The sequence below is a fragment of the Corapipo altera genome, unplaced genomic scaffold, assembly GCF_003945725.1.
Source record: "Corapipo altera isolate COAL_440 unplaced genomic scaffold, ASM394572v1 51, whole genome shotgun sequence".
NCBI classification, from domain to species: Eukaryota; Metazoa; Chordata; class Aves; order Passeriformes; family Pipridae; genus Corapipo; species Corapipo altera.
The window spans coordinates 8,167,188-8,192,191 of record NW_020884892.1 but is presented as its reverse complement, the minus strand read 5'-3'; the positions used below and the strand labels follow the sequence as shown (position 1 = coordinate 8,192,191).

The following is a 25,004-nucleotide window of genomic DNA, read 5'->3' as shown; positions in this document are numbered from 1 at the left end:
GACCATGCAGCTGTCCTATGGCCCATGTCTGCTGTTTTGGGAACAGTATTTCCCTGCCTGACAGATCTACCTCATGAAAACCCTATCTGTTTCCCTGCTGTTCTCCTGCACCATATCCCAGGAGGTGGTGCTGATGGGGACTGCAAGTCCTTATCTCTTTCATGGAAAAACTTAGGAGGTGACTATGCTGAAACGGCACTCACAGCCAGGGAAATCACTCTGCCCTTCCCTGTTGACTGCAGGATTTTAATCAGGTCCTGACTTAAATCCTTAATTCACAGCCCTCAGGTTGTTTAAAGAGCTGTGATAATGAGCTGAGAAGAAATTAATATTCATTTTCTCTTGGCAGGACTGTAACAGCATGACATGCCATCCATTGAATTGAGGAGAGAATAGGGATAATATTCAGAATGAGAGAAAGACAGAAAATCTACCCAGAAGAAACAATGACAGAAGATTCCTCTACATATGAAAACACAAAGAGGTCAATTTAGATCCATTTTTTTAAACATGTCTTTATTGCTTAAGGACATTTGGCAAGATAGCCATAACATAAACCTCATGTCCAACATTACTTGGCAACACATTTCCCAGTTGGAAAGAAAATAAATTGGATTTTTTCTTTGTGCTAATGCCACATTTTTGGATGCTATTTTGGAAACTAATCAAGAGGTGGCTGCTCAGCATGCCTCTTCATTCTTGGTGGCTTTTTAGTGCAAAATTGCCAGGAGCAGCTTTCTGAAGTCCCCAGAGGTATCGGATCGGACAGCTTCAGCTAATGGCTTCTTGTACATTTGCTGGAACTTCTCTTTTATTGCTGGCAGGTCGCTCTGAGGAGACAAGAAGAGCCTCTTCAGAAGAGAAATGCGTGCTTTGAGTAATATGCCCTGCTCCTACCAGGACCCCGGGAGTCTGATCCAAGGTCCACCACGGCCGGTGGGAGGAGAAGAGGAGAAAGCAGGAGGTCTAAAAATCTTGGAGGACTTTCAGCTTAACATTCAGATTTGAGGTAAGCTCACATCAGATGGTGTGGTGAGGGGATGCTAACTGAGAAGAGGACCTGTGTGGAAAGCCATGCCAGGTGGCTGGGGAATCTCTGCCCAGAGGTGCTGTGCCAGCACAGTGTTGGTATCAGGAAAACATACACAGGTTGCTGTGAACTCCTGAGGCCATTCCATGGCGACAAGCAGGGAAAGAGGGACTTCCAGGAGTATGGCTAAAAGAGGGTTTTAGTAATTTTCTATTTACTACTGGGGGTGGGGGCAGTGGGGGAAGAAGACTACTTCTCTTGAGATTTCCTGTGAAAAGACACCTAAGGCACAGATCTGATCTCTGTCACTGTAGGTTTTAAATGTTATAATGATTGGGCTGTGTCTTAACAGAGAGAATACCCTGGAGCCTAATTTCTCACAGCGTGGATCATTGGGAAATGTGCTCTCCCTGTCCCTTTGAAAGGCTCCTCCTCTACGTCGACTGAAACAGACCTGGAGTTACAACCTACAGAGTTTACAAGGAAGACCTAAAGATTGTGCTTAAGATCTCAAATGTCTTGTGAAGTTTTGTGCTTTTTAAAATGACAGTTACCTCTTTTGGCTTTTTATTTTTCTTCCCTCCTCCCCAACTGTTTTTCCCAGCTGGAATCAGAGAAAATTGGCAGCATATGTTTACAAGTAATTCTCAGTTTGGGAACTGCTGCTTCATCATTACTTAACTAGGAATTTACTTTTATACATTCTGTTGGGGCCAGACCTCCCCATGCATTAGTTTTAACCAGGTACAGTTGACTCCACTTGAAATTGCCTGCATGCTTCCTGGTTTAGTTCTTTTGAAAACAGAAATAGATTTAATATCAAAACTAGAGTTGCCTGGGTACAGAAGCAGAGTGTGACCACTGATGTCATTGGGCTGAAAAGGGGTTACTGAGCACATGATCTATCAGGACTCACTCCATACCCTCTACATTTGTATGTCTCCCAGAACTGATGTGAGGCACTACAGGATGCAGGGTACCCTACCTCAGACCTGGTCACAAGGATGCGAATCAAGGTCTCTTCATCAGTCCCAGCTCCTTTCATCGACTTGTGCAGAAGTGTGGCAAAGTAACCTGGGCAGTCTTTGGCACAGCTGACTGGAGAAAACAGTAAGAGGCCTCATTATACTTGTATATTTATAGTTTGTGATATATCTTCAAGCAGCAGTAAATAAATAAGGAAGAAATAAAGGAAACTCTCTAGGGTTTGTGCTCAGACATATGAGCTGGCAGGGCTTTAGTTCTGAGACTGGTCCTCTATCAGTATGCAAGGAGAAATCTTGGAGTTGGAATGGAGACATACAATTTTTCCACAGGGAAAATGTGTTACACAGGGAGATCAGCACTGAGTACTCTGCCATTCCACAGTGAAAATGACATAAATGAGAACGAGCATTTTCCCCTCTGGGGTTCCTCTTGCCCATCTATTCTTGGGGTAGCTGCTCACTCTGTAGATCACAGGGAGAAGATCCGGGAAATCCTAGATCCAGACGGATAACAGCAAAACCAGTAAGCCAACCAGAGACAGGGCACAGGCTTAAATATCAGTCACAGTCAACCCTAGTACTAAATTGCTGTTGAGGACCCTGTACATTTCTGTAGTTGGCCAGCACTCTTCTATGATGTCCGGGAATCTGCTGGAAATTATCAGCAGCCCTGGTCTCAGGGGCAGCTTGGAGGTGACTGCTCTGTGTTAGAGGGCAAATAATTTAGCTGTGTGGATAGAGAACCGTCTGACTGGTTTATTTCTGAAACCAAGGAGTCCAAATCACTATTGAAAACTGCCTCTTTTTTTCCTGGCAGATATATCAGCTCAATTTAGGGCTATCTCAATGGCTGTTGCCAAGCTGTACTCAGACCCCCAACAAGCAATGTCAGGTCATGGCAAGAACTAGAAAAGAAAGGTCTTGAAACTGTTTGGGGTTTTTTTTGTTGTTGTTTTTTTTTTTTTTACCAAGAGTCAGATAAGCCTTCTCCAAGTCTCCAGATGTTTCACTTTTAATGGATTCTTCTATGTCCTTCCCACACACCTACAAGAACAATAAAAAGGAGCCATAAGAGCTGCTGTCTGTACATGTCATCCCACTGCCATAAAACCAGCATCAGATTTGGGATCCAATGGAAAAAGGCCAATTCAGATATTTTACAGTCTTTTCAGTGGAGTAATTCAAGGGCAAATGAAGTTCTTCTCTGGTGTAAGTGCTCACAGAGCCACTGGCACCAAGAGAGGGTCTATGCAGCCAGGCAAGGCACAGTGGTTAAGAGATGGATAACCTAAATCAGTCGCATGTGTCTGGCAGCTTCTAGGACAAAGAAACTCTAGCTTCTTCTTGAGTGACCCCTGGTCAGGAGAAAATGTTTGAGCTTTGTGTAGCCACTCTGTCAAAGGCTCTGGATGGCTCCCACACAAATAAGATAATTTTTGGAGCTTTACCAGCTCTATGAAATTTTGTTACTTATTGTCTTTGGCTTCCCAGGGAAAGTTTACAAGCACTGCAGTTGTCCCCAAGTTTTTGTATTATTCTTTAGGAAAGGGGAAAAGCAGACTACCACTTCAAAACAGAGTTTATCCTGACATTTATGAACTTCAGGAACGTCAAAGTCTTTTACTTTTCTCTGTTTTGTTTATCAGGATGGCCCTGCATGATTCAAGATTCCAGTGAACTTTTAGGTCAGAGCTGGGACACCATGCATACAAGACAGCAAGGACACCTTCTGAGGATTTAGGTTTAAGTTTTGCAAGCAACCAACTCGGTTTAGATCTTGCCCTATTTATCTCTCCAACTGCAGAGGAGGACCGATTTTTGCATTACTCTAATCTTGGCCCCCTTCTACTTCGAGTACAGCCAGGCAGGATGCGGTGAATTGGTTTGGGCAACCCAATCTGCTTGGCTTTAGGAATCAAAAAGCCAAGGTAGCTTGGCTATTGGAGCATTTAAATGAATCCTCAGGGTTTGGGCCACTCTGAGGGAGAGAGTATTAGTTTGTGACTGGGTTTGTTCTCCTGCCAGCAACAAACCAAAACTTGGATTAAGCTGCAAACATTTTCCCAACTATTGGTTCCTTATTATGCTGACACTAAAATATGGCCTTGACTGGAGCTTTTTTTCATCTTCAGTGCCCAGGGTTACAGTTTTCTGATGAACTCTGAGTCATCCCAGGGAAGTTCAGGACTGTGAGCCAGAGGCTGGAGGGGGACTCTTTCCTAAGAATAAACATCACTGCTGAGCTTCCATCTCGCTGCCAGGAGAAGGACCTTGGATCTCCCACGGCTTTTTCTTTCTGAGGTAATTTCCAGGCAAGATATCTCAGTGGAGGTCCAGGCCCAAGCATGTATAAAATGCCTTGATGGGTGACATCAGGAGAAGTACCAAACAGCCAGGATCCTGCTGCCTATTTTGCCTTGTGTTCGGAGACAGAGGAAAGCACAGCAAAGCACCTGCACAGGCTGTCTGCACAGCATGGGCAGAGAGGAGGCTTCTGCTGTGCTTCTGCCCAACCAATATGAGATGTGAAGTGTGAGGGTCAGGAGGAGAGACCTTGACAAGTTCTGCTTAGGAGAAGGAGAGGAAAAGACCAGAAAAGCAAAATCTTGCTTCAGGGCAGCAGTTTGTGAACCTGTCCCTTTCCTGTAGTAATGGGGATACCCACTGCTGTGCAGCTGTGGGAAGGAAACAACATTGTGACATCTATTTGGCTGGATGTTGTGTAGATTATAAAGGGGAATAGGTTCTTCAGTGGCAAAAGATTCAGCTTTTATCCATTATTTCTGTAAACTCAGGATACAGTTGTATAAAAATGTTTTCCAAAATTCTTAAAGCATTCAAGAAATTATAAAATGACAAAGAATGGATTGTCCACTCTACACAGAATTATTTAGGTTGAAAAAGACCTTTCAGATCATTAAATGTCATTTTAGGGTCTGCACCTACATGTCAGACCCTATGCAACCCACATTGCAGAAGATAATAACTCACCTTTTCATAGGCTTGAAAAGTAGCTCTCAGCTGACTATAGCTCCTCTTTGCTAGGACCACATTGAAAGCCAGCTCCTCTGTCCCCCAACGGCCTTCTCCTGCCTTCAAAAATCACATGTTATTTTTTTGAAGCACTTGTTTATGCACAGTAGAGACAAGAAGTCAGCCAGAGCCCTTGATCCACCAAGCTCCAGCCTGAGCCCCCCTTTCTCATGTCCTTACACTGTCATTGCTCCCATGCTTGGTGTGTTTAGTCATCCTGAGGCAGCCCTTGCTGCACAGCATGGGGCAAAGGGGGATTTTTCCCCAAGTGCACTTACTTTATACAGATCTGAAGCATCTTGCTCAGCGAGCTCTGCGTTGACCTGTTCGGTCTCATCTCGGGTTGCCTAGAGAAAAAGAGATGACTATAGAAAAAAACCAAACAAGTGCTGGTTACATTTCTTAGTGGAAGGCAAGATGGTCGGCTTGTGGGCCTCACGAATACTTTGGTTATAGTTTTGCTGCCATCTGCTGACAAGTGCCTGGTGATGGGCACGGTGGGACTCGGTGCTGCTGCTTTGAACCATCCGTTCGTGTTCACCACAGCCCCCGGTTTTGCTGACTTTTTATTGCCTATGTGATAGGGTTTATCTCCTAGTTTTATTTGCTGTGTGCTTGGGCCCTAATGAGACTGCAAACGCTGATGTCTCTGGAGCAGGAAGGTTCCCAGTACTTGCAGTGAAGTGCAGACAGTTTTCACAGTGCTGGATATGCCCTAATAACTGCAAAATGTTTTCCTGACTAACCTATATTCCCTAAGTGTTCACCAGTACTGTAAAGCCTGGGAGAAAATATGAAGGACTGGACTATGAAAAAAAAAAGAACAATATATATTTGCCACTCCTGAAAATATACTCCAGGAGATTGAAAAGAGCTGTATCAATACTTTCCAGAATGAGAATCGTAACTGTCATGTATTTAGTGATGTGACCATTACATCTTTAAAGCTTCTTATATTTATCCAGTCTTTTCATTTCCCAGGGCTGTCAGATCTGACTGGCTACCACATTGCCTTTCTAGGTGTGATCCTATTTTTCTTAGTTATAGTGTGTCTTTATGAAGATACTGGTTTTTTTGCTTTGTTTCATGAAACGGCTTTAAAAAAAAGTGTGTTCTAATGGAAAATATGCTTTTTTGGTGAATGGAAAACTAACATAACAGCAATCTCTATCTTACTTGTTCTATATCTATCTGATTTCTAAAATACTTATCTGAGATGGAAATAAGATTTTGCTGGTTTGGGGAAAAAATCAGCATAATGGGGCCATGACCTCAAATGATTATTCTAGCCATTACTCTGCTATAAATAATAATAAAACAATACTGTTATTTTCAAAGTATCAAAATTCTTAAAATTACTTCTGGCTTTATAACTTCTGGCTATATATTAAAAAGCTGTAGATATAAAAGGCTCTTATACTGAAGAATACCTTCTGTTTATTGTAATTACCTCATTATTATACTATGCATCATAACTACACTATTATAAATACCAGCTAATACTTATTATGATTACTTAGGGAAGACAGGATCAAAAAAAGGAAATATCTCTGTCAGGTAGCTGCATAAGAGGAAAGCTCCCAGCCTTACCTCCAGCACCATGACTAATATCTTCCGTAGGGAGCCACTTGTGTCACTTTTAACGTCAGACTCTAGATCCCTATCAAACACTGGGAAGAAAAAAATAAATCTGTGAGGGCTCACCTAGTGATAAAGACTTTACATGAAGATATTTGAAAGATAAAACTACTTACGCCGTTTGTAGGCCTCTTTTATGTTTACAATCTCCTGGGCAAATTAAAAAAAAAGAGAAAGAAATATAAATAAATTTTATTAATTAATAAATAGCAAACAAATCATCAGCAAGTCAGTACCATGCCCATACTGTGTGAGGTGTAGCAACCATGGGGGTGGGAGAAGCCATGGGTTCCCATTCCCTGGTTCAGGACAGCACTTTGAGGGATACCTGATTCATGAAGGTGTTCCTCTGCTTTCCTCTGCTTCTAGGTGAGACCTAAAGGGCTTTTTCAGTAGGATTTCATTCCGTACCTCTGAACCACTAGAGCAGTGCCCAAGTTGCCTTTAACACATATCCAGGGATTTTTCTCTCATCAGTGTTGCCTCCGTGCCACCCATGGGAGATAGGAGTAGGACCAAGGAGGAAATCTAAATTATACTGCTCTTAACTCCTGCAGGAGTTTTGGCTCCAGTGTGGCAATCTTATTACTGCAGCCACTGACAAGAGGCATTTCAGCCATGGAAGTTGGGCTGATCCCTCCTTCTCCTCCCAGGTGGATGCTCTTGGTGAGCTCTTTGCCCTGCTATCTAAGGAAGGTGACACACGATGTGCCAACCTTGTTGTTTCGTGTGCAGAGAATCTCAATCAGCAGCGACTCGTCCGTCCCAGCGCCCTTCATCGCCTTCCGGAGCTCTCGGGCCTCGTACTCACAGGGCAGGTCCAGTAAAGCCAGCACAGCCTTTTCAAAATTCCCACTCAGGTCTCCCTTCAGGTCCTCTTCCATCTCCTGCAGGGACAGTCAGGAGGGTTAGCGCAAAAGCTGAGGTGGGATTAGATAGTTTCTTTATTTGTTTGGGGGAATTTAATGATTTAAAAGCTTCTTCTGTACTGCAAAGGGACAAAAACATTAAAAAAAGGCCTTAAAATACGCACTTTTTTTTTTTTTTTTGCAAAATAAGTTCCCTAAAAATTTTGGTTTCAGATTGAATGAAATGATGGTTCCATCTTCAAATACCAGTCAATATCAGTCCAGTTTTTACTCTTATTTGTTCAAACAAATGCAAACTAGTGTTCTTAAAAGCTTATCAGAAGTTTACACTGAAACAAAACACAGAAGCTTCCTGCTTGGAAAGAGCTGCCACAGAAGGGATCAAACTTAGGAACCTTTTGGTTAAAACTAACTTATTGGAAAAACCAAAAAATTTTTGCAAAGTGCTTTGGTGCCAAGCAATCAGCATTTTTTCCCATCCAAGAAAAAAAAAAAAAAAAATCAGCCTTCTTGGATGTGATCTACTTAATTCAAAATTTAGAGACCTTGGAAAAGAACTAGCCAGTGTGTAAGCTGAGGATGCCTGCTGATGATGTATCTACAGTTAACATTTCCTGTAGTATGGGAAGCACTTGACAAGTTCAGAACAATGAACGAGAAGTTATTAAATTCCCTCTTACACAACCCCAAGTGAACACGTGTTCAAGTCAGAGGCTGCCATCAATGCAGGCACCATGAACCCTGCAAGTTCCTGGAGCATCAGGAGAGTGAAACGGTACAACTTGTATCTCCTTCCTGAGAGATTCACGATGCCCAGGCAAGGGAGAACATGTTGATGTAACTGGGAAGTCTCATGCCATTTGCTCATTTCTGATGCTTACTTTTATTAATCCTCATTATAGAACTAAATCCATAGTAGTTATGGAATGAAAATCTATATCATGCTTGCTGTAAATTTTACATATAGAAGGATTTCAGATTCAGTGCTGACTGTCTTATTGACACTGATTAATGACTAATGAGCAAGCAGACCTTAGGAAAATACCAATTTAATAATGAGCTCTGCAGGATTCAGCTGTTTACTGAAATAATATTATGGAAGGTTTAATTTTCTTGCACGCAAAATCATTAAGGCAGTCTATACTTCCTCCTGCAGAATTCAAGTGCCTAATGAGACTTCTTAGTTTTGCAACATGTTTTACTTCAAGACTGGAATAAAATATAATTGTACAAGATCAAATAGTTTCTTTGAATTTGCATCTGGTCTCAGTGGGACTCTGACTTAAAATTTCCCTTTTACATTAACTTTTTCTTTATGAATGTGCTGAAGATGACCACAAGCTGAAATATTTTCTGTTTCAGCTATGAATTATTTTAGAGCTCTCCCAACTTTGATTAAAATGCTCTAATCTGGTTTAGGCTGATTTCAAGAACACTGAGGCATAAAATTAGAAATATAATCAGTATTTTAGGAGATAAAATAAATTGCTGAATCAGAAACTAACTGGTGTCCTCCTTAAATCCGCTGTGCCCTTGGTATTTTCAAAAGCAGAGGCCTATACAATGTATTTCTAGAGGCATGAGGTTTGAAGCCTTTATTTCAAAATACCTTGCCATACAGAGCCTTGTACTTCTGTTTTATTTGTTGTCTCTGCTCCGATGTTCGACTTGACAAGACTTCAATAATTTTCTTTTCATCAGTTCCTGAAAAAGAAGTTGTGCATAGGAATTATTCTATCAGGAATCTAATGCAGAAGAAAGAAAATAGGATCTCTAAAGAGAAAAGAAATTGCTGTACATACATCCCCACTGGCTCCACCCTTAGGATTTGTAACATCTAAGATTCTTTTGAGGATAAATTTAACTTAGTCAGCTACAATGTTCAGACCATAAAATAAAAATTAACCATCTCATGCTGTTCATATTTTATCAGGGAAATTGAGTCTTCAGTTTGAGAAGGTCAGACACTGCTCCTAAAATCAGGGTTATGCCAGTGCCCATAGGCATACATGTTTTTGGTGACAATATTTGTTTGAGTAGTCCCAAGGAATCAGTCATCAGATCCAGTTTATTAAGTGTGTGAACTGTTGTGCTGGCACAACAGAAGGAGGAGTGTGGGGTAAGAGGCTGGGGTAGATGAGGATGTCTTTGAATCATCTTCATTAACCCACTGCCTGGATGTACAGCCTGTGCAAAATCAGTTTTTGTTAAATGGAGTCAGGAAGAGGAGCCAGAACCAGCCTTGACGGTCTGAGTCTGCTGAAGCTGCTTTGCTTGGCAAAAAGAGTGCAATGCACGGGATGCCCAGAGAGATGCAGCTGATGTGGTTCCCATCACACAGGGGAACTGAACATGCAGCACCCCTCCAGGAGAAAAGACCTCAGTCAGCTTTGAGCTGTAACTTATGCAGTTGGTGGAAGAAGCTTACTAAAGGCAATGACCTTATTCTTGTACTTTCCTTGCCCTCAGCCATATAAACAGATGTTTGAACTGAACAGAGCTTCTGGAAGGCATTCTGTGGCTAAAGAGACAGTCATGTTACCTGGATGTCCCAAAGACACAATAGAGCAGCTATTGCATTAACACAGGTGTCCTGGTGCACTTCCATTTAAGGGCCAGTAGCTTGACTCAGGCATTATTTCTTCAAGACAAGTATTGAAATGGAGAATTGGAATCAGGAAAGGCATATGACCCAGCACTGCCAAAATGCCTATAGCATGCAAAGAGTTTAGATAGCAGATCAAAGGCATCAAGCCATATGCCAGGTCTGCTGATGCACATCCTGCTAGTGGACACTGCCCCATGCTCTCCTTGTGCTTTTCCATCTGTTGCACCCACCTACTGCACTTTGTACTGTGCCTCAGTGTTTTGGGAGCAAGGACCAACAAGGGTGCCTGAGTAGCAACCAATACAAAGGATAAAATTACAAATTATTCTGGCATTCAGCAACAGCTGATGCATTTTCATGCCTCTATCACCATGAGGTACATGCAGGACAGCTTTTGCCAGTTGGACATACTGCCCAGTTCTTCCTGCTTAGAACTGAGGCAGAAGGTGTGGTCCAGCTTTAGAAGGAAGTATACTCCTATCTGACAATGTGGGGTTAAGCTCTCAGTTGGAGGAGAGTCCTCTGGGAACTGTCTTGAAGGGGTTCAATTGATAAGACAGGAAAAGTTCCTGAAATTCAGCACTTAACTAGCTGATTCTTAATCTCAGTGCTATACCAGGAAGAATTGCTTAAACACATGTTTACTCTGCAAAGACCTGGAATGAATTAATAACTTATTGATCTCGTGTGCTGCCTGGCTGTTTATCCTCTACTGGACATTGTCACCTCTATGGACCTGAGGATCCCATGAAACGCTGTGCATTCCTCACTCACATTAGTGCACAGTCAGGCAGCTTACTTCAAACTACCTCAGAAGATGGTGGGAGCCAATATTTTTTGTTAAAAGTCAGTGGTGCAGGTTGAAAGAACTGTATATTCCTTTCAGTTGATAGAGTTGCAGTGGGCTCTGATGGACCCACTGATGGTGGTGAAGACAGAGGTGGTGATGTTTTTTACTGGTTCCTTGAAAGCCTGGGAAAGGACATAAAACCATGACCTAAATCTGCCCTGACTAGCAGGACCTCACGACTGTGATATCAGTCTTGGCAGCTTCATGTTCCTAGCACAGGGATATATATACAAATAGTATGTTTACCCCAATTCTCTAGAGCCAAGTAATTAACAAACTGGATCTTACCAGTCTTTGAGAAACAAGCTGGCTTCCCTTCCCTTCTACATAACATTCATGGGTGTGAATGTTCTTTGAGTCAGTAAGTGACAGAAAGCATAAAGATTACCTTAAACTCATTGGAACAGTTGTTTTGCCTTAAGTTAATGTACATGCTCTTTATAGTATTAACTGCCCTTTGTACAAAACCCAAGAACTTTCTTACCTGCTCCTTTGCAGGCACTGTGTATTTTCTTGGCATCTCGCTCTGCATCAAAACCATGATGATGGTGTTTATGGCTTGACTAGAAAGACAGAGGCACAACAGACACATGGGAAACAATTTTGCATTAGAATGACAGCAGTTTGGGCCTGGTTTTTGCTTGATTTTTGTTCACACCATCTAAACCTTGAAGCTCACACTGGGCTTTGACGAAATACTATATTTGTCACTAGGGCTCCTTGAATGGATCCACAAATAGCTGTCACCACGTGACACACAGTGCTGAACTTATATAACTTTGTTCTGCCAGTTCTAGCTTATTCAAATAATTAAGGGTAATAATTTCATATTAGGCATCTTCATGCCAGATCAAATATTATTTGCTTGTACCACTTTAACAGCAGGCAAATACGAAAGCCTTGGCAGGTGTGTAGAGAACCAGGCTCCGAACAAAAAGTGGTCCTGAAAACCTTTCTTTTGTTGATGCATTGATGCAAACTAGATAATTGGAGATCTATGACATGCTAAAGCTGGTTTTTTTTTTGTTGGGGGTTTTGTTTATTTGTTTTTTATTTTTATTTATTTGTATTTTTATTATTTTGGAAAGTTAGGATGTGGCTACCTTCAGCTAAATCTATTTGGGAAAATAACTCAAAGTCCACAGCCATAGCAGTAGTTTACAGCCTGACATATCAATGTAAACAGAAAACTCTGTGTGCTTCTAATATGACAAGCTATGAATCACAAAGGTTGAAATGCTCCTATATCCTCTATTCTGCTGTTTCTCAGACAAGGATAGAATTCTCTGAGACCACGAGGTCAGCAACAATTTCAACCACTGTAATATTATTAATCAGATCTCTTAAATGCCTAAACTCTAAAATAGTACTAAAACATAGGTCCTAGGCTCCAAAATCAAGTGAAACTATATATAGACCATGGACTCCAGGAGGTCTAAATGGGAACTGCAAGTGCTTTGGCGTTTCTATTCAAATGGTAACATGAGGATCAGGCTACTTGCTTGGCAGGGCTGCCAGGCACTGGCACCACCATAGTTAATTAAGGGTTATGATACCCCAGGGCATGGCAGTCTGCTTTTTAGCCCTCCTGAAAATGCCACAGGCGTATTGAGGAGCAGAAGAGGTTAAATGGCTGATGAACCTCCTTGTCTTTGGAGATAGCACAGGGTAGAGACAATTTCTGAAAGACATTAGGCACAACATCATTCAGCTTGTGGGATAAAGAGAATTTAGCCATGTGGCTGTGGGCCATGGTCTGCCATGTACCCATCTGGCCAGAAAACATGTTTTATTTACAAGTATAGATACAGCCTGAAAGTCTGTTTATTGGCATTCTGAAAAAGTTTCATGCTGTCATCTACTAGCTGTGGTGAAAGAGCTACAACTCTGGCTAAAAGGGTCCTCCCTCAGGGTCAGTTCTCAAGGAGAAACCCCAAATCCAGTCCCTACACTGCTTTACCAATCTACCTTTGTGATAGACTAAAGGCCATTTGGGTACCTGGCTTTTCCAATGCAGTGAGTAGCTGGGATACAACTTACTGCTGTAGTGCAGCCATCTCACTGAAACTGAAAGTTATTTTTACAACTATAACAATTAGTAAGGTACAATAACAATGCAGTAATTTCTCTTCATCTCTACAGCACAAACTAACACTTTAATTCTCACATCATTGTGACAAAAGTTGTTTTTAAAGATGTATCACACGCAAGCTTCTTTAAACCTTTCAAACAACATGGAAATAAGATGCTTATAAGTAATCAATATTTTCTAATGGGAGATTTTATTTAACAGTCTTCAAATTTCCCAGGAAACTGGTCAAAATGGAAAGGGAAAAACATAAAGTTAGAAAAGAGATGCACTGATTAGTATCCAAACTTAATTGCATTCACACTTTTCTATGATGTTAGGGTGTAGGTGCTTCTCCTTTGGTAGCATCATGTACAAAATATATTTACTAGCAGGCTGAGAGAGATGGGGTTGTTCAGCCTGGAGCAGACAAGGCTCCAGGGAGATATCATTATTTTGGCTCTGTAGTGTCAATATGCTTATGGTTGATCTTGCTGTCTGTGTTAGGCAGCCACTACTGAAGTTATTCTAGAGTTGTTTGCAAAGAGTTTCCTTGTAAGCGTAAGGACCAAAGGAGCAGCTGAAAAATCAGAATAAAAGGGAAAGTTCTGTGGCACAAAAGTGCTAACATATCAAATGTAGACATTTGACTACTTTGCAATTATCCAAGTGCTATTCTAATTTATATACTCTCAGATTCACTCCATCAATATGAGGGGAGAACTGTTGCTTCACATTCACTGCCTCCTGACCTGGGGAAGGAGATGCACTGGTGAGAAGTGAGAAGAAAGAGACTTCATCTGGCATTCACTCCCACTTTTCAGTCATTCAACCTGGACAGAAACACCTATACAAACACTGAAAGGCAAGAGCTGGTTTGTACTGCCTTGCCTTGCCCCTCAGCAAGTGCTGGGCCGTGGGAATTGCCCTTATCATGCCGATGCTGTTGCCGCTGCAGCTCCCACTGCTCCAGCCCTACCACAGATGCACCTGGTCCTGGTAATGTCATGGCAGGACACCGAGAGAGTGGTTTGCTCTCTTATGTCTTGATGGCTGGGCAGTTATTCTCAGGTTGATGAGTCCCTAACTCCTAGGTACAACCTGTCATTGTAGGTGTTGTGTTTGTGCGTAGCACCGGTGAAGCAGGCAGGAAAATGGTAACACCAGAGACTGAAATAACACTGTAGGTTTATGAGGATTCATAAAGATATATCTACAGAAACATTTCAAGGGAAAAATCATGTGGAAGGGAAGGAAGGCCTGTTTCTTAATGATGTTCAGGACATGTTTTTTTTAAAGCACCAGAGGAATTTACTGAGTAAGCTCTGCTAAAGCCTCTGTCTTCAAATAAATCACTGAAGGACATTAAGTGGTGTGCCTGGGGGTTTACCATTCTTATAGTACTGTGTGTAATACTAGCATCAGCTGTATAGACAGGAAATCTGATACTCTGGGTAAGTGACTGTCAGGGCCAATGCCTGGGTCACTGAAAAGCCCTGGCTAATATCCACTACTTGCTGAGTCCCAGCCTTGACCTTGCCCACTGATGTATTGTTCCCAAGCAGGAGAGGGAGAGCTGTTTCAAAACTGTACTACTTCTTACCCAGTGGATTTTGACAGGTGGATTTTCCTGTAAGGGATACATGGGAAAATAAATCAATGTTTAATACCATTTGTAACCTGTAGGCATTTTTCTTTTAAAAACATGGGCAGAATCACTTTAACATAGTTCTTGTTTTAGAGTCAGGATCTTAGATTAGATTTGAGTGTTTACTGACTTAAAATTGTTCTAGGAATTTTGGTGATAGCATGAGATGGAGTCTGAAATATCAGGTGGACAGTCTGAACACAGACTTTGCAGCTGGACACAGGATGTAAGAGAACCTGCTTTCAAAAATCAGTCCAGCTCCATCTACTGATTTAATTTTCTTCTCATTTCTCTCCAATAGTTCTATATTAATTAGTGCAATCAGAGTTCTGGTGGTAAGAAATCTTTTCACTTCCAGCATAGCTATGGCCTGTGTCAAGGCTTGTTTTAACTCAACCTGAATAGTTTTTGCCTCACTCAAGCATATTTTAGACAATAATCCTTTTCCCTTAAAACTTTGGCTAGAATTGCCATAGGTTTATTTCTACTAAACTGGACAGATTATAGCTGACCTAAAACTAACACCTCTAACTTGTAAAGCACACCAAGTAGTTTTTCTACATTTCACTTTAAGGAGCTGTAAGATGAGTTTATAGTTGAAAATGGTCTGCAATGCTTAGAGAAGCATTTGGAGATTTTTCTTTGATGTTTTAGCATGTGGAGTCCTTATGGAGCACAAAGAAACTGTTTAACAAAAAGGTCAGTAAACCCAAGAAAGACAGAGGAGTGGAGGGCAGGACTGAACTCTTATGGATTCAAGGCATCAGTATTTCAAATTGTTGGGATACTGCAACACAAAAGACAACAAACCTTGCAGTAGATACAAAATGGTCATCTGTCAGCAGAAAAGAACAGAAGAAATGCTATCATGGACATGCCAGGTAGCTTCCCATACTGCAAAAGAGAGACAATGTACCCTCTCTGAAAACAGCTGATAATGCAGCTTGAAAAATCAAAGCTATTTTTCCAGTTCCACCATCTCATGCAGGTGCCAAAAGCACACTCAGGAACAGAGGTTTATGGAGGAGTACTCTCAGAACAATGGAAAGAGCAGCTGCTCGGGATGCTGGTCACCTGCTGCAGCTCTAACACAGATCAGACCTGATAATGTACATGGATATATGCAGATGCAGACCCTAGCAAGAGCCAGCAGGAATGTTACTGCTGACCAGAACAGCCAAGATGCGGCTTAAGTAGCTTTGGGCAAAGCTTTAAAAAGCACTGGATTTATCCAGGCATGTTAAGTGCCCACCCCTGCTCTTTATTTTTGCCAGGTCCATTTTATGTGCTTTATTTTATGTCTAGCTTCAAGCTTCTCTTTGGCTGCTCTTTTCTTTCTTTTTTTTTTTTTAACAGAAATAAAAATTAAATTTCACAGAAAGGGCAGACTGACCCAGCCATGCTCTTTACAGCATTAACTCATGCACTTGACTGGGGTCTGGAATAAAATTCTGGGCAGTATTCAGTTGTCTAAACATAGGTCTCTGGTGCTGTTAGATATGTCCCAGGGTAAGCTGCCTGCTGCCTGTCAGACATGAGTGGTCTCCTGTGGGCCTGCACCCATGAACGCGGTGTGGATGTTTCACACACCTGAGAGCATCACCAGTGGATACTGGAGGTGGGCTACACAATCACACCAGAGTTTTTCCAGACATTTTCTTATGCTTCACATATATTTAATTATGTTCACAAAAATGCATCAGAGAAAAATGAGGTTTTAAAAAGAATGACATAAACTAGTTCCATGTGCAACAATCTGAGCTTTCCTCTACCAAGCAGGTGAGCACCAGCAGCCCCTCTGCCTGGTTTCCTACAGATTTACATCACCTGACTGGCTCATTTTGGTGCCTTTACTGCCTACTGCAGCTGAAGCAATTCCTGTGATGGACACAGGCATAACAGCCCATCATGTGTGGATTCTTTCGTATCTTATAAGGGTTGAGCTCATGCCTCGGTCTTTTGTTCAGGGGATTTCTAATATAGTCTCTCTTTTCTCAAGATTTTCAAGAAACATAACAGACACTATTAGTTTTGAGATTAACAACCTGCTGGTAAATTAATCTAAAATTATCCAGTGGATTCAAATGTTTTTAGCTGGGGTGACAGATACATACGTTCTGCATTCCTCTACATCCTTTTGCATTCTGTTTCTTTAGGAAGCCAACCCCCAAACAATCCATAATGTTCCAAAGGTAAGGACAGGAACACCAGAAAACCAAACAGACAAGTCAGAACAATTGAAAACCCCATCACAGATAGGAAGCTATGGAACCTGTTGAGATTTCTCAGTTCTCACTATGCACAGTCATTGAGTCACCAGTTCAAAGACCTTCAAGGAGCCCAGTCTCACACTAATGAACCAGTTCTCTGCCAGCTTAGCACAGCTAGAGCTGTCAGGATTGGTTTAGGCAGAGCTGATCTTGCTGTAGGCAACAGACAAGTGAGCTGACACCTCAAGGTGCCTTCCAGTTCTATGATTTTCTGACTTTCTCTTTTGTGTGGAGAGAAAAAATTTGTTTTCTCTGTCTACCAGGAAATATCCCAAACCATGTAGTCACCTTGGTAGCATAAGAAACAACAATACCAGGGTGTGCACCTCGTTAGTTAAACTGTACCTAACACACTAGGATCACAGAAGACAGCTTCTGGCAAATCAACACCTACATGATTAATTTTTTATCAACACACACATATCCAAGATTAATTATTTATCCTGGCAGAAGTCTTTAATGAGCTATAATGCAACTGGAATCCAAGATTAACTAGACTAACAGTAATGGATGGGGGAAAAAAGGACATGTTGTCTTAGATCTTATGATTAAAACCTTCTAGTACATCACACATTGTCAAGATAACATCCTGTTAGCAGAACAAACTCTGAACTCCCATCAAAAGCTATAGTCTTACCGACAGCCCAAACCTCATCATTCATTTCAAGCATTTCTGTCTGTTAAGAATAAAACACAAGAACAAACATGGGAGTAGGCTGCTGTATTTTAATTCTGATCTACTGCTATAGATGGACTGAAAACCTAATGCTTTGTACTTCATCAATAGTCTGAGTTACTAAGACAGATGTTGCCAGTCATAAAGATTTTTTTCACCCTATCACAGTGGTACCTTGGGCCCCTTTGACCTGGGTCAATTTTTCTGGATCACAGCAGAAGGTATGAGCACAACCAATTCAAACTATTCTATGATTCTATAATAGTCACAGCCTTCTACCACTAGATAAGGTGTATTATTCTTACATAAAAATAATAATGTCACCTTATTTAAACCTTTGCATTCCAATAGAAAATATATCTTCCTGCTTGTGTCAGCTAACAATGCAGTCGAGACTGGAATCAACACCAAGAGAGAGGAGGACAAGCCAGTTCAGTGGTAGCATCCAGCCTGCCTGACAAGCAACATCTGCCTCACCCATGGCAAAGAGCCTGGAGACACATATCACATATCTCAGAGCTGTGGATGGGAGAGCTCTCTGAGTCAGCAGGCAGATCCCTCCTCCGCCAGGAGCCTTCAGCTTTGCCATGGGATGGATGAGGGTCTTGGTGCCTCGTGATCTGTGGCAGCAAGGCCCTGGGACACACAGCCCTGTTCTGGCCCATGTTAGCCAGCTTGGTGTGGGGCTGCAAACTTTCCTGGGGGATAAAAGGTTGGGCTGCTCAGAAAGCTCCAGACCACCAACCAGAAAGGGCAGAAAAGCAGATAAAAGTCATTTCATTTCAGTGTGAGGGTGCTCCCATAAGAAAAACTTTCAAATATTAGAGCTCTTTAATATAGTGGAGAAGCAAAAGAAGCAAAATTAATTGCTGGTAGGCAGGGTCAGGTCTCATCTAACTGGGAAAGGCCATTCAGGGTGAGGATATATCATCATTAGTGGATGGTGTGCTTACCATCTCCTATCATCCTTGTGTCAGAGTAAGAAGTTTGTCTGTAAGCTCTCTCTTCAGTAAAATTAAAATAATTGGGCTCAATTATTCAAGTAGGAATTTATGTGAAATGTGAAAGCTTTTAGTACACGGGTGAGAGTAGATGGGTACTAACATTTAAAACCAAACAGAAGCAAACAGCTGCAGCACGTTGCAGCAGGGCAGTATCGGAAAGCACCAGGGCTTGTGCTGTGGCAATAAAGAGGTGGGGTTGACAAACACCTTTTTGACGTATCAATTAGCAAGTGCTACATGTGTCTTTTTGACCACAAGGTTCCTTCTTCTCCTAGTTTGTAAAACATACCTGTCATTTTTGTTCTATCATTTTTTTTTGTTAGAGCATTTTTCTCAACCATGTTTTTGTCAACCACAATATGCAACTGGAAAATTGCCATCTGCCTCCTTGGCTGCTCAGAGAATAGTATCAGTCTCTCCGAATGCTATCCACCATCTGCTGGCCAGGCTGTCACTCTCCCAAATCCTTGCAGCTGTTTTATGTCTAACAGCTGTATGACAGTAACATCCTGGCTTGTTCCTGACAGTCTATATGCTATAAAGATCAAAACAATTTCTATATGAATCTATACTGGATGATACAATATATGCAAGTCTTATGGATTAAACTTCGTTACTCAACAGCCTTTGCAATGACTCTGTGACTCTTTCCAAACCAAGAGGTGCAAACCCTGTTTTCTATATCCGAGACTAAACCTACAGTGACAATGAGATCCTAGTAGAATTAATCACATTTACTTTTTCCTATTACAAACAAGTGGCAACAGTGAAGGTAATGCTCTGATAGTTAAACTGCAAAATTAAAACCATCTTTCTCCTACAATGTCCCTCCTGTTTCTAGTAGTTGTTAATATATCATCTCATAATACTTGATGACTAATTTTTTATCCAATTTATTCATGCTCATCACCATGATAGAGAAGTCCACAATTAAGAGAAAAAAATAAGTTTGGGGTGGTTCTCTCATGGCTGAATTTTATACTGTCCAGTTTTAAATGCTTCCAAACATTTCTGTAGCTGGTAGAACACCTTAATACGGAGTACTTTTAAAATCAGAGTTAGCTACCAGGGCACCATGCAGCGGGAATGCCAATGTTTCAAAACTGCAGCTTTTATTTCTAGAGGGTTCAAGCCAGATACTTAAATACCTTTGAGATGTGTGAGCACACCCAGCACCTGCATGGGGCTGGCAGAGGGGACATGGGGCTGACAAGGACCTGACTCACCTGGTGGAGCAGCTGAAGCCAAGGCAGGAAAGGATGCTAGAAATCTTCAAAGACACCATGCCTATGGATAGTCATGAGTCATGCCTCACATCACTTCCTTTTAATACTTACCTTGCAAATGGAAGCCATAAAAAAGGCAAACAAATGGCTTTATTCACCTTGGACAAATCTAGTATTTCAAGTCTCTGTTATGCTGGGGCAGACTTGTCTACTGTTATTTTATTGACCATAATACCTGGTTGGGAAACGCTTGGAAACCGGCATATTTTGGCTCTTTTTCAGCTGAGATACCAAATCCCTGACTCAAGTGTTCTTACATCTTACTAAAAATTTTACGCTCATTACTTTAACTAAGACTTGTGATGAGTTCTGGTAGGGTAACCTTGATGGAACTGAAGTAAATTCTTGTGTATGCCAGCATGAAAGCTAACATGACTTAAGTATACCTAGAGAGGGTTGAAATACTTGGGCACAAGCTTTGGGAACATCATGCTGACTCTTTCATGTATTTTAAAGCTCAATTATTTACAGGGAGAATAACTTGAAGGATGTTACACCCCTTCAGGGAAGCCCCAAGATGACATGCTTCTCCCCTTGTCCCTTTATTGTTTCTAAAATATTCCTCTGCAATATGCATTACCTAAACACCATCTATATATTCATAGACACATGAAGGGCTGTTACTATACAGATATGTATTTTTAGTGTCAAAAAAAGCAACTGTGCCCATGAAACTTGGAGATTTCTGTGTCTAACAACTTTCTACATCACAGGAAGGAGGTGGAGGAAGTTTCAAGATACATTTAGGTCAGCTGAGTCACCTAAAGCAGCAGTAATCGATCCATTGCTTCAGCCAGTAGTCATAGTTAATATAAAGGCAGAATAATTTTTCTGGATAGCAACTGCTGAAAATTTTATATTATTTTGAAAATAGCTGAGTTCTTGTTTGACATAAGTAGCTAGAACTGTTGGGCTGCAAGTTGAACCTTATCTAAACCGTACGGCTATGTTGTTTAAGTCAAAGATGGATTATAGTGGAACCTGGAGGTGATAATCTGATCATTCATAATAGTAAAGATGGATTGTAGTGAAACTTGAACAACCTGGACATTAATAATAGTTAGAATAGACAAACCTAGCAGCTTAAATATTACTGAAAAATTAATAGCTGGAGTGGACAGCCACAGATTGTGGTATATGAGCTGTACCAACCATATTACAACATGGATTACAGAACTGACCAAAACCAACATGAAGATGACCATGTGGCAACCACCTGGTAATGAAACAGTGAACCAATAAAGAGGGACAAGACCCCAGACCATAATATTACCACTGGTCTGGACTATTGCATGAGGAATGGGGAGTTTAGATTGTGATTGCCCAATGGGTTTCTTTGTTCAGGGTCCCTCTTTTGAGGCATCTAAGCTTGAGCTACCAGATATCATAACTGATTTGTGCCAATAAACCTATCCAGTGGAGATGAGAGTCTAGTGACAAAAATTTCCTAAACGGTAACAACAGAACTTGGTAGAGTATACTAAAACTGTTGTATACAGAGAAGAGCATTAGAGTCCAGATACTTTGGAATTTTTTATATTTTTGTAAAATATAATTCCTTGACCTATTTACATCATGTAAAACACAAATGTAATGACTCTGATATTTCAGATGGGTTCTTTTTTTTTTTTTGCCACAAATGCATCATAATTTTTTCATGTGTAGATGCCTGTTAACACCTACTACAGCAGCATTCACAGGACAGCCTCAGACCTAAAAGGAACAGCAAATATCCTGGATAAAAAGGGACCATGGGAATTAAAAGAATCTGCCACAGCTCTTCCCTAGTGCTGAGTGGCTGAACAAGAAGTTATTTCTGTCTTCTGCTGACTGTGGGCTTATGGCCAGGGATTGAACAAAAATCAACTGTCACTGAACACTGGTCTGCCAGGGGAAGCAACAAAGAGCAATTGTTGAGCTTCGTGATGAGATAATATAATCACGCTGTGGTAATACTTGTACTAAGGAAACATTTCTACAAGGGCAGTTATGTCCACAGGCAACAGAGAAGTCCCTGTGATGTTTGTGACCTTATGCCCAAGAGGACTCCTCGGGCAAATATGTTCTCCATGTTATACTTACTTTTTTACCTTAAAGTTCTCAAACCAAAACAACCTGCCATCCCCTTCATATATTACAGAGTCCTCCCTGGCAGAAGGTTTAGGTTGCTTTAGTGAGAAGATGAAACTCGAGGGTATGACAGAGAATCTCTAAAAATGGTTTAAACTAAAACCAAAGAACTCACCCTCCCCAGATTAACTAAAATCACAGAATATTGCATAAAGAGTCTTCATGTATTTTTGAGAGATAGAAGGTTAAAAAAAATTGCACCAATTCACATAAGTAAAAATCCACCAAACTTTCCAAATCATATAGTAAAAACCATTGCTGCTATTCCCAAAATGTCCCCAAAGCATCCTCCTTATAGCAGAGCAGCCACCCAGATTTTCAGGTGGATTGACTTTTAATATTAAGGACAGCAGAAGCATAGATAAGCTTAATGCAAGACCACATTAGAGAACTTAAATCTCTAGGGATGTGCCATCAAAAACACTGCTTGATCATAGAAAAAAGAACCAGACTCAGTTCAGAGAGCAAAAAGGATTTGGAACTGTGCAGATTTTGAGCTATCATGTTGCAATAGGTGCAGTTGGGAACTCAGCTTCTAAGAGTTGGTGTTGGCTGGAAAATTTTTACTGAAAACACTTTTTTCAGTAAAATTTGATTTTTTGTTCAAATTAACATGTTCGGGAAGATGTTAATTGTCATGAAAGCTCTATTTTAAAATGACATAGCTGAAAAGTTCCATTTTAACATCCACATAGTGGAATGTTTCACTGAAGAATGCTTAGCTTTCAATGAAAACTTCATTTAATAATGACATTACAAAAAAAAGAAGTTTTAAAACCTAAATCCATTTAATAAGTAAAATATCTCATTTGATATAGATGATCAATCTTATATTTCTTGCAGCAGAAGCTATCAAAAAGAATTTCACTTCTGAAATTTCAAAGCAGATGAAATTTTGGAGAGATGTGTTATTCAACAGAATGAAACAACCCATTTTTACCCAGCCAGTAGTGCCAGTATTGACCACGAAAGAGGAGCTGCCCTTGTGCATTGCAGTGCCTCCCAAAGCCACCATAATCCAACAGCAACAGGTGCCCCTTTCATCCTTCATAAAAAAAGTGCTTACTGGCTCATCTGTTGACAAACTGGTGGTCCCTATGGCTGGTTTTCGTATATCCTCTGTGAGTTTGTAAGACTTGCTCTGGAGGTTTAGAAAACACAATGCATAAGACACTCATGAGCCTATGGTTGCAAAACATGAGATTAGGAGAAAGAACAAACTGCACCTGAAAACTCATTTTATTTTCAGGCTGTTCCAGAAGTGGTTCTCTGACACGGATACAGGTAGTTCTCCAAGATTACCTGTAACATCCTAGTAACAACAGACTGGTGCAATTCCCAGATGAGTCATGAGATTCTCTTTCAACATGGGCTCACACATCTTCCCAACATTGCCTACAGCACAACTCTGGTGTACTGCACCTACATCCAAGGCTACCTAGTCCAGCACGGAGCTCGTACACCTGCTGAACCTGCCTGAGATGCAGTGCTGTGATCACTCCTGCCACAGATAGACCCTGGCTGGCTAGTTTAAACCTGAATTGAGTATGCTTGCTCTACATTGCATTCAGTGTACATTCAATCCATTGAAAGGCTCTCCAGGGCCAGGACCCTCAGGAGACACCTGCCAACAACCCTGTGAAGTGTGATTACGTGGACACCTGGGGCTTCACCTTGTTTCCTATGCACTGGTAGGTTGCTAAACTGCTCCCTTCTCTCCCCTTATCCAAACAGCCAGTCAGCAAAAAGATGGTGTCAAGATGGGACCATCCACCCGTTCACAGGGAGACAAAAAGCTTCCTTGGATTAGTAACTGGAGCTTTGTGCAAATGGTATGGGTTCTCTTGCTCAGTCGGCCAAAGAAAATGTCCTGCAGAACTGGTCCACAAGCACCAGATCCTTGGCATCTTTCAAGGCCTTGCTGACTTTGAATTAAAAAATAGTCACATGACAAAGTATTATAAATCTTAGAGAAACTAATGTCACATTAGCCTGTATCAGCAATTAAGCTGTCTTCTATTGATGTAAACTGTAAAATTACAGGTTTTCAGCATTCAAGGAGAAAATGCATTGCTGACTAAATATTGCTTTTATCCATTGGTTTTAAAAGTGGAGCTAACCCCCCCCAGCTTATTCAGCACAAGCTACTTAACTTTCAGAGGGACTGCTATCACACACAAGCTTTTGACAATCATGTTTTTTTGAGGTTAAATGTCATTATTCAGACACACAAATGTTAGCCAATATTGTCTCATATAGTAATTTAATGTAGTAAATCCTGACACCTGGATTTTAATCAGACCCTTCTGCAAGCACCACACTTTGAGATTACTCCTGTCCCTACTGTTCTGTGATAAACAGCCAGATTTTCAAAGTATTGGCCTTTGGGACAGGAATGTTTTCATATTTCTTTAAGGAATTATTTTAGCATTCAAAATGTTCCAACACAAATTTTCTAAACTAACTAAAATTTGTTTTCCCATGACATCCGACACATCACTTCTTTTTATCAAAATGAGTGTGCTGCCCTGTTTAACTAAGCCACAAGGAACATTAAAACACTTAGGACCTGTGTGTTATAATAATTTCATTATTCATGTACTGCAACGAAGCAACATTACCAGCTACACACAAGTTTACCACACAAACTTAAAGCTGAGGTTTTAACTTTTGAGGTTAAATCTTCACTTGCAGCTGTATTAATGCCATTTAAAGTGAAAATTGACAAAAATAAACCCAGGAAATTGTTGCATTCTTGACAATCCAAATTAAATAACTACTTACATGTGAACTGCCCATTTTTGCTTAGCCTGAATATGGAAGACACAACTCTTCTGCTCTTCAGTAAAACAAGCATGCAGATGGAATAGTCAACTTTTACTACAGCAGCTAAATCCTACCCAACCCT

The 25,004-nt window shown here is 41.0% G+C and overlaps 1 protein-coding gene across 1 annotated transcript; it reads right to left on the bottom strand.

Annotated features, from left to right (window-relative positions):
- Positions 1 to 507: 507 nt before the first annotated feature.
- ANXA13 (annexin A13) lies at positions 508 to 24,992 on the bottom strand. Its single transcript, XM_027645670.1, has 11 exons — positions 24,881 to 24,992; positions 11,499 to 11,577; positions 9,166 to 9,260; positions 7,404 to 7,574; positions 6,804 to 6,837; positions 6,640 to 6,719; positions 5,328 to 5,396; positions 5,008 to 5,109; positions 2,985 to 3,060; positions 2,016 to 2,128; positions 508 to 830 (listed from the first exon to the last, which is right to left on the bottom strand). The coding sequence occupies exons 1-11, from the start codon at positions 24,893 to 24,895 to the stop codon at positions 711 to 713; spliced, it is 954 nt and encodes a 317-aa protein (XP_027501471.1). The 5' UTR covers positions 24,896 to 24,992; the 3' UTR covers positions 508 to 710.
- Positions 24,993 to 25,004: the final 12 nt, after the last annotated feature.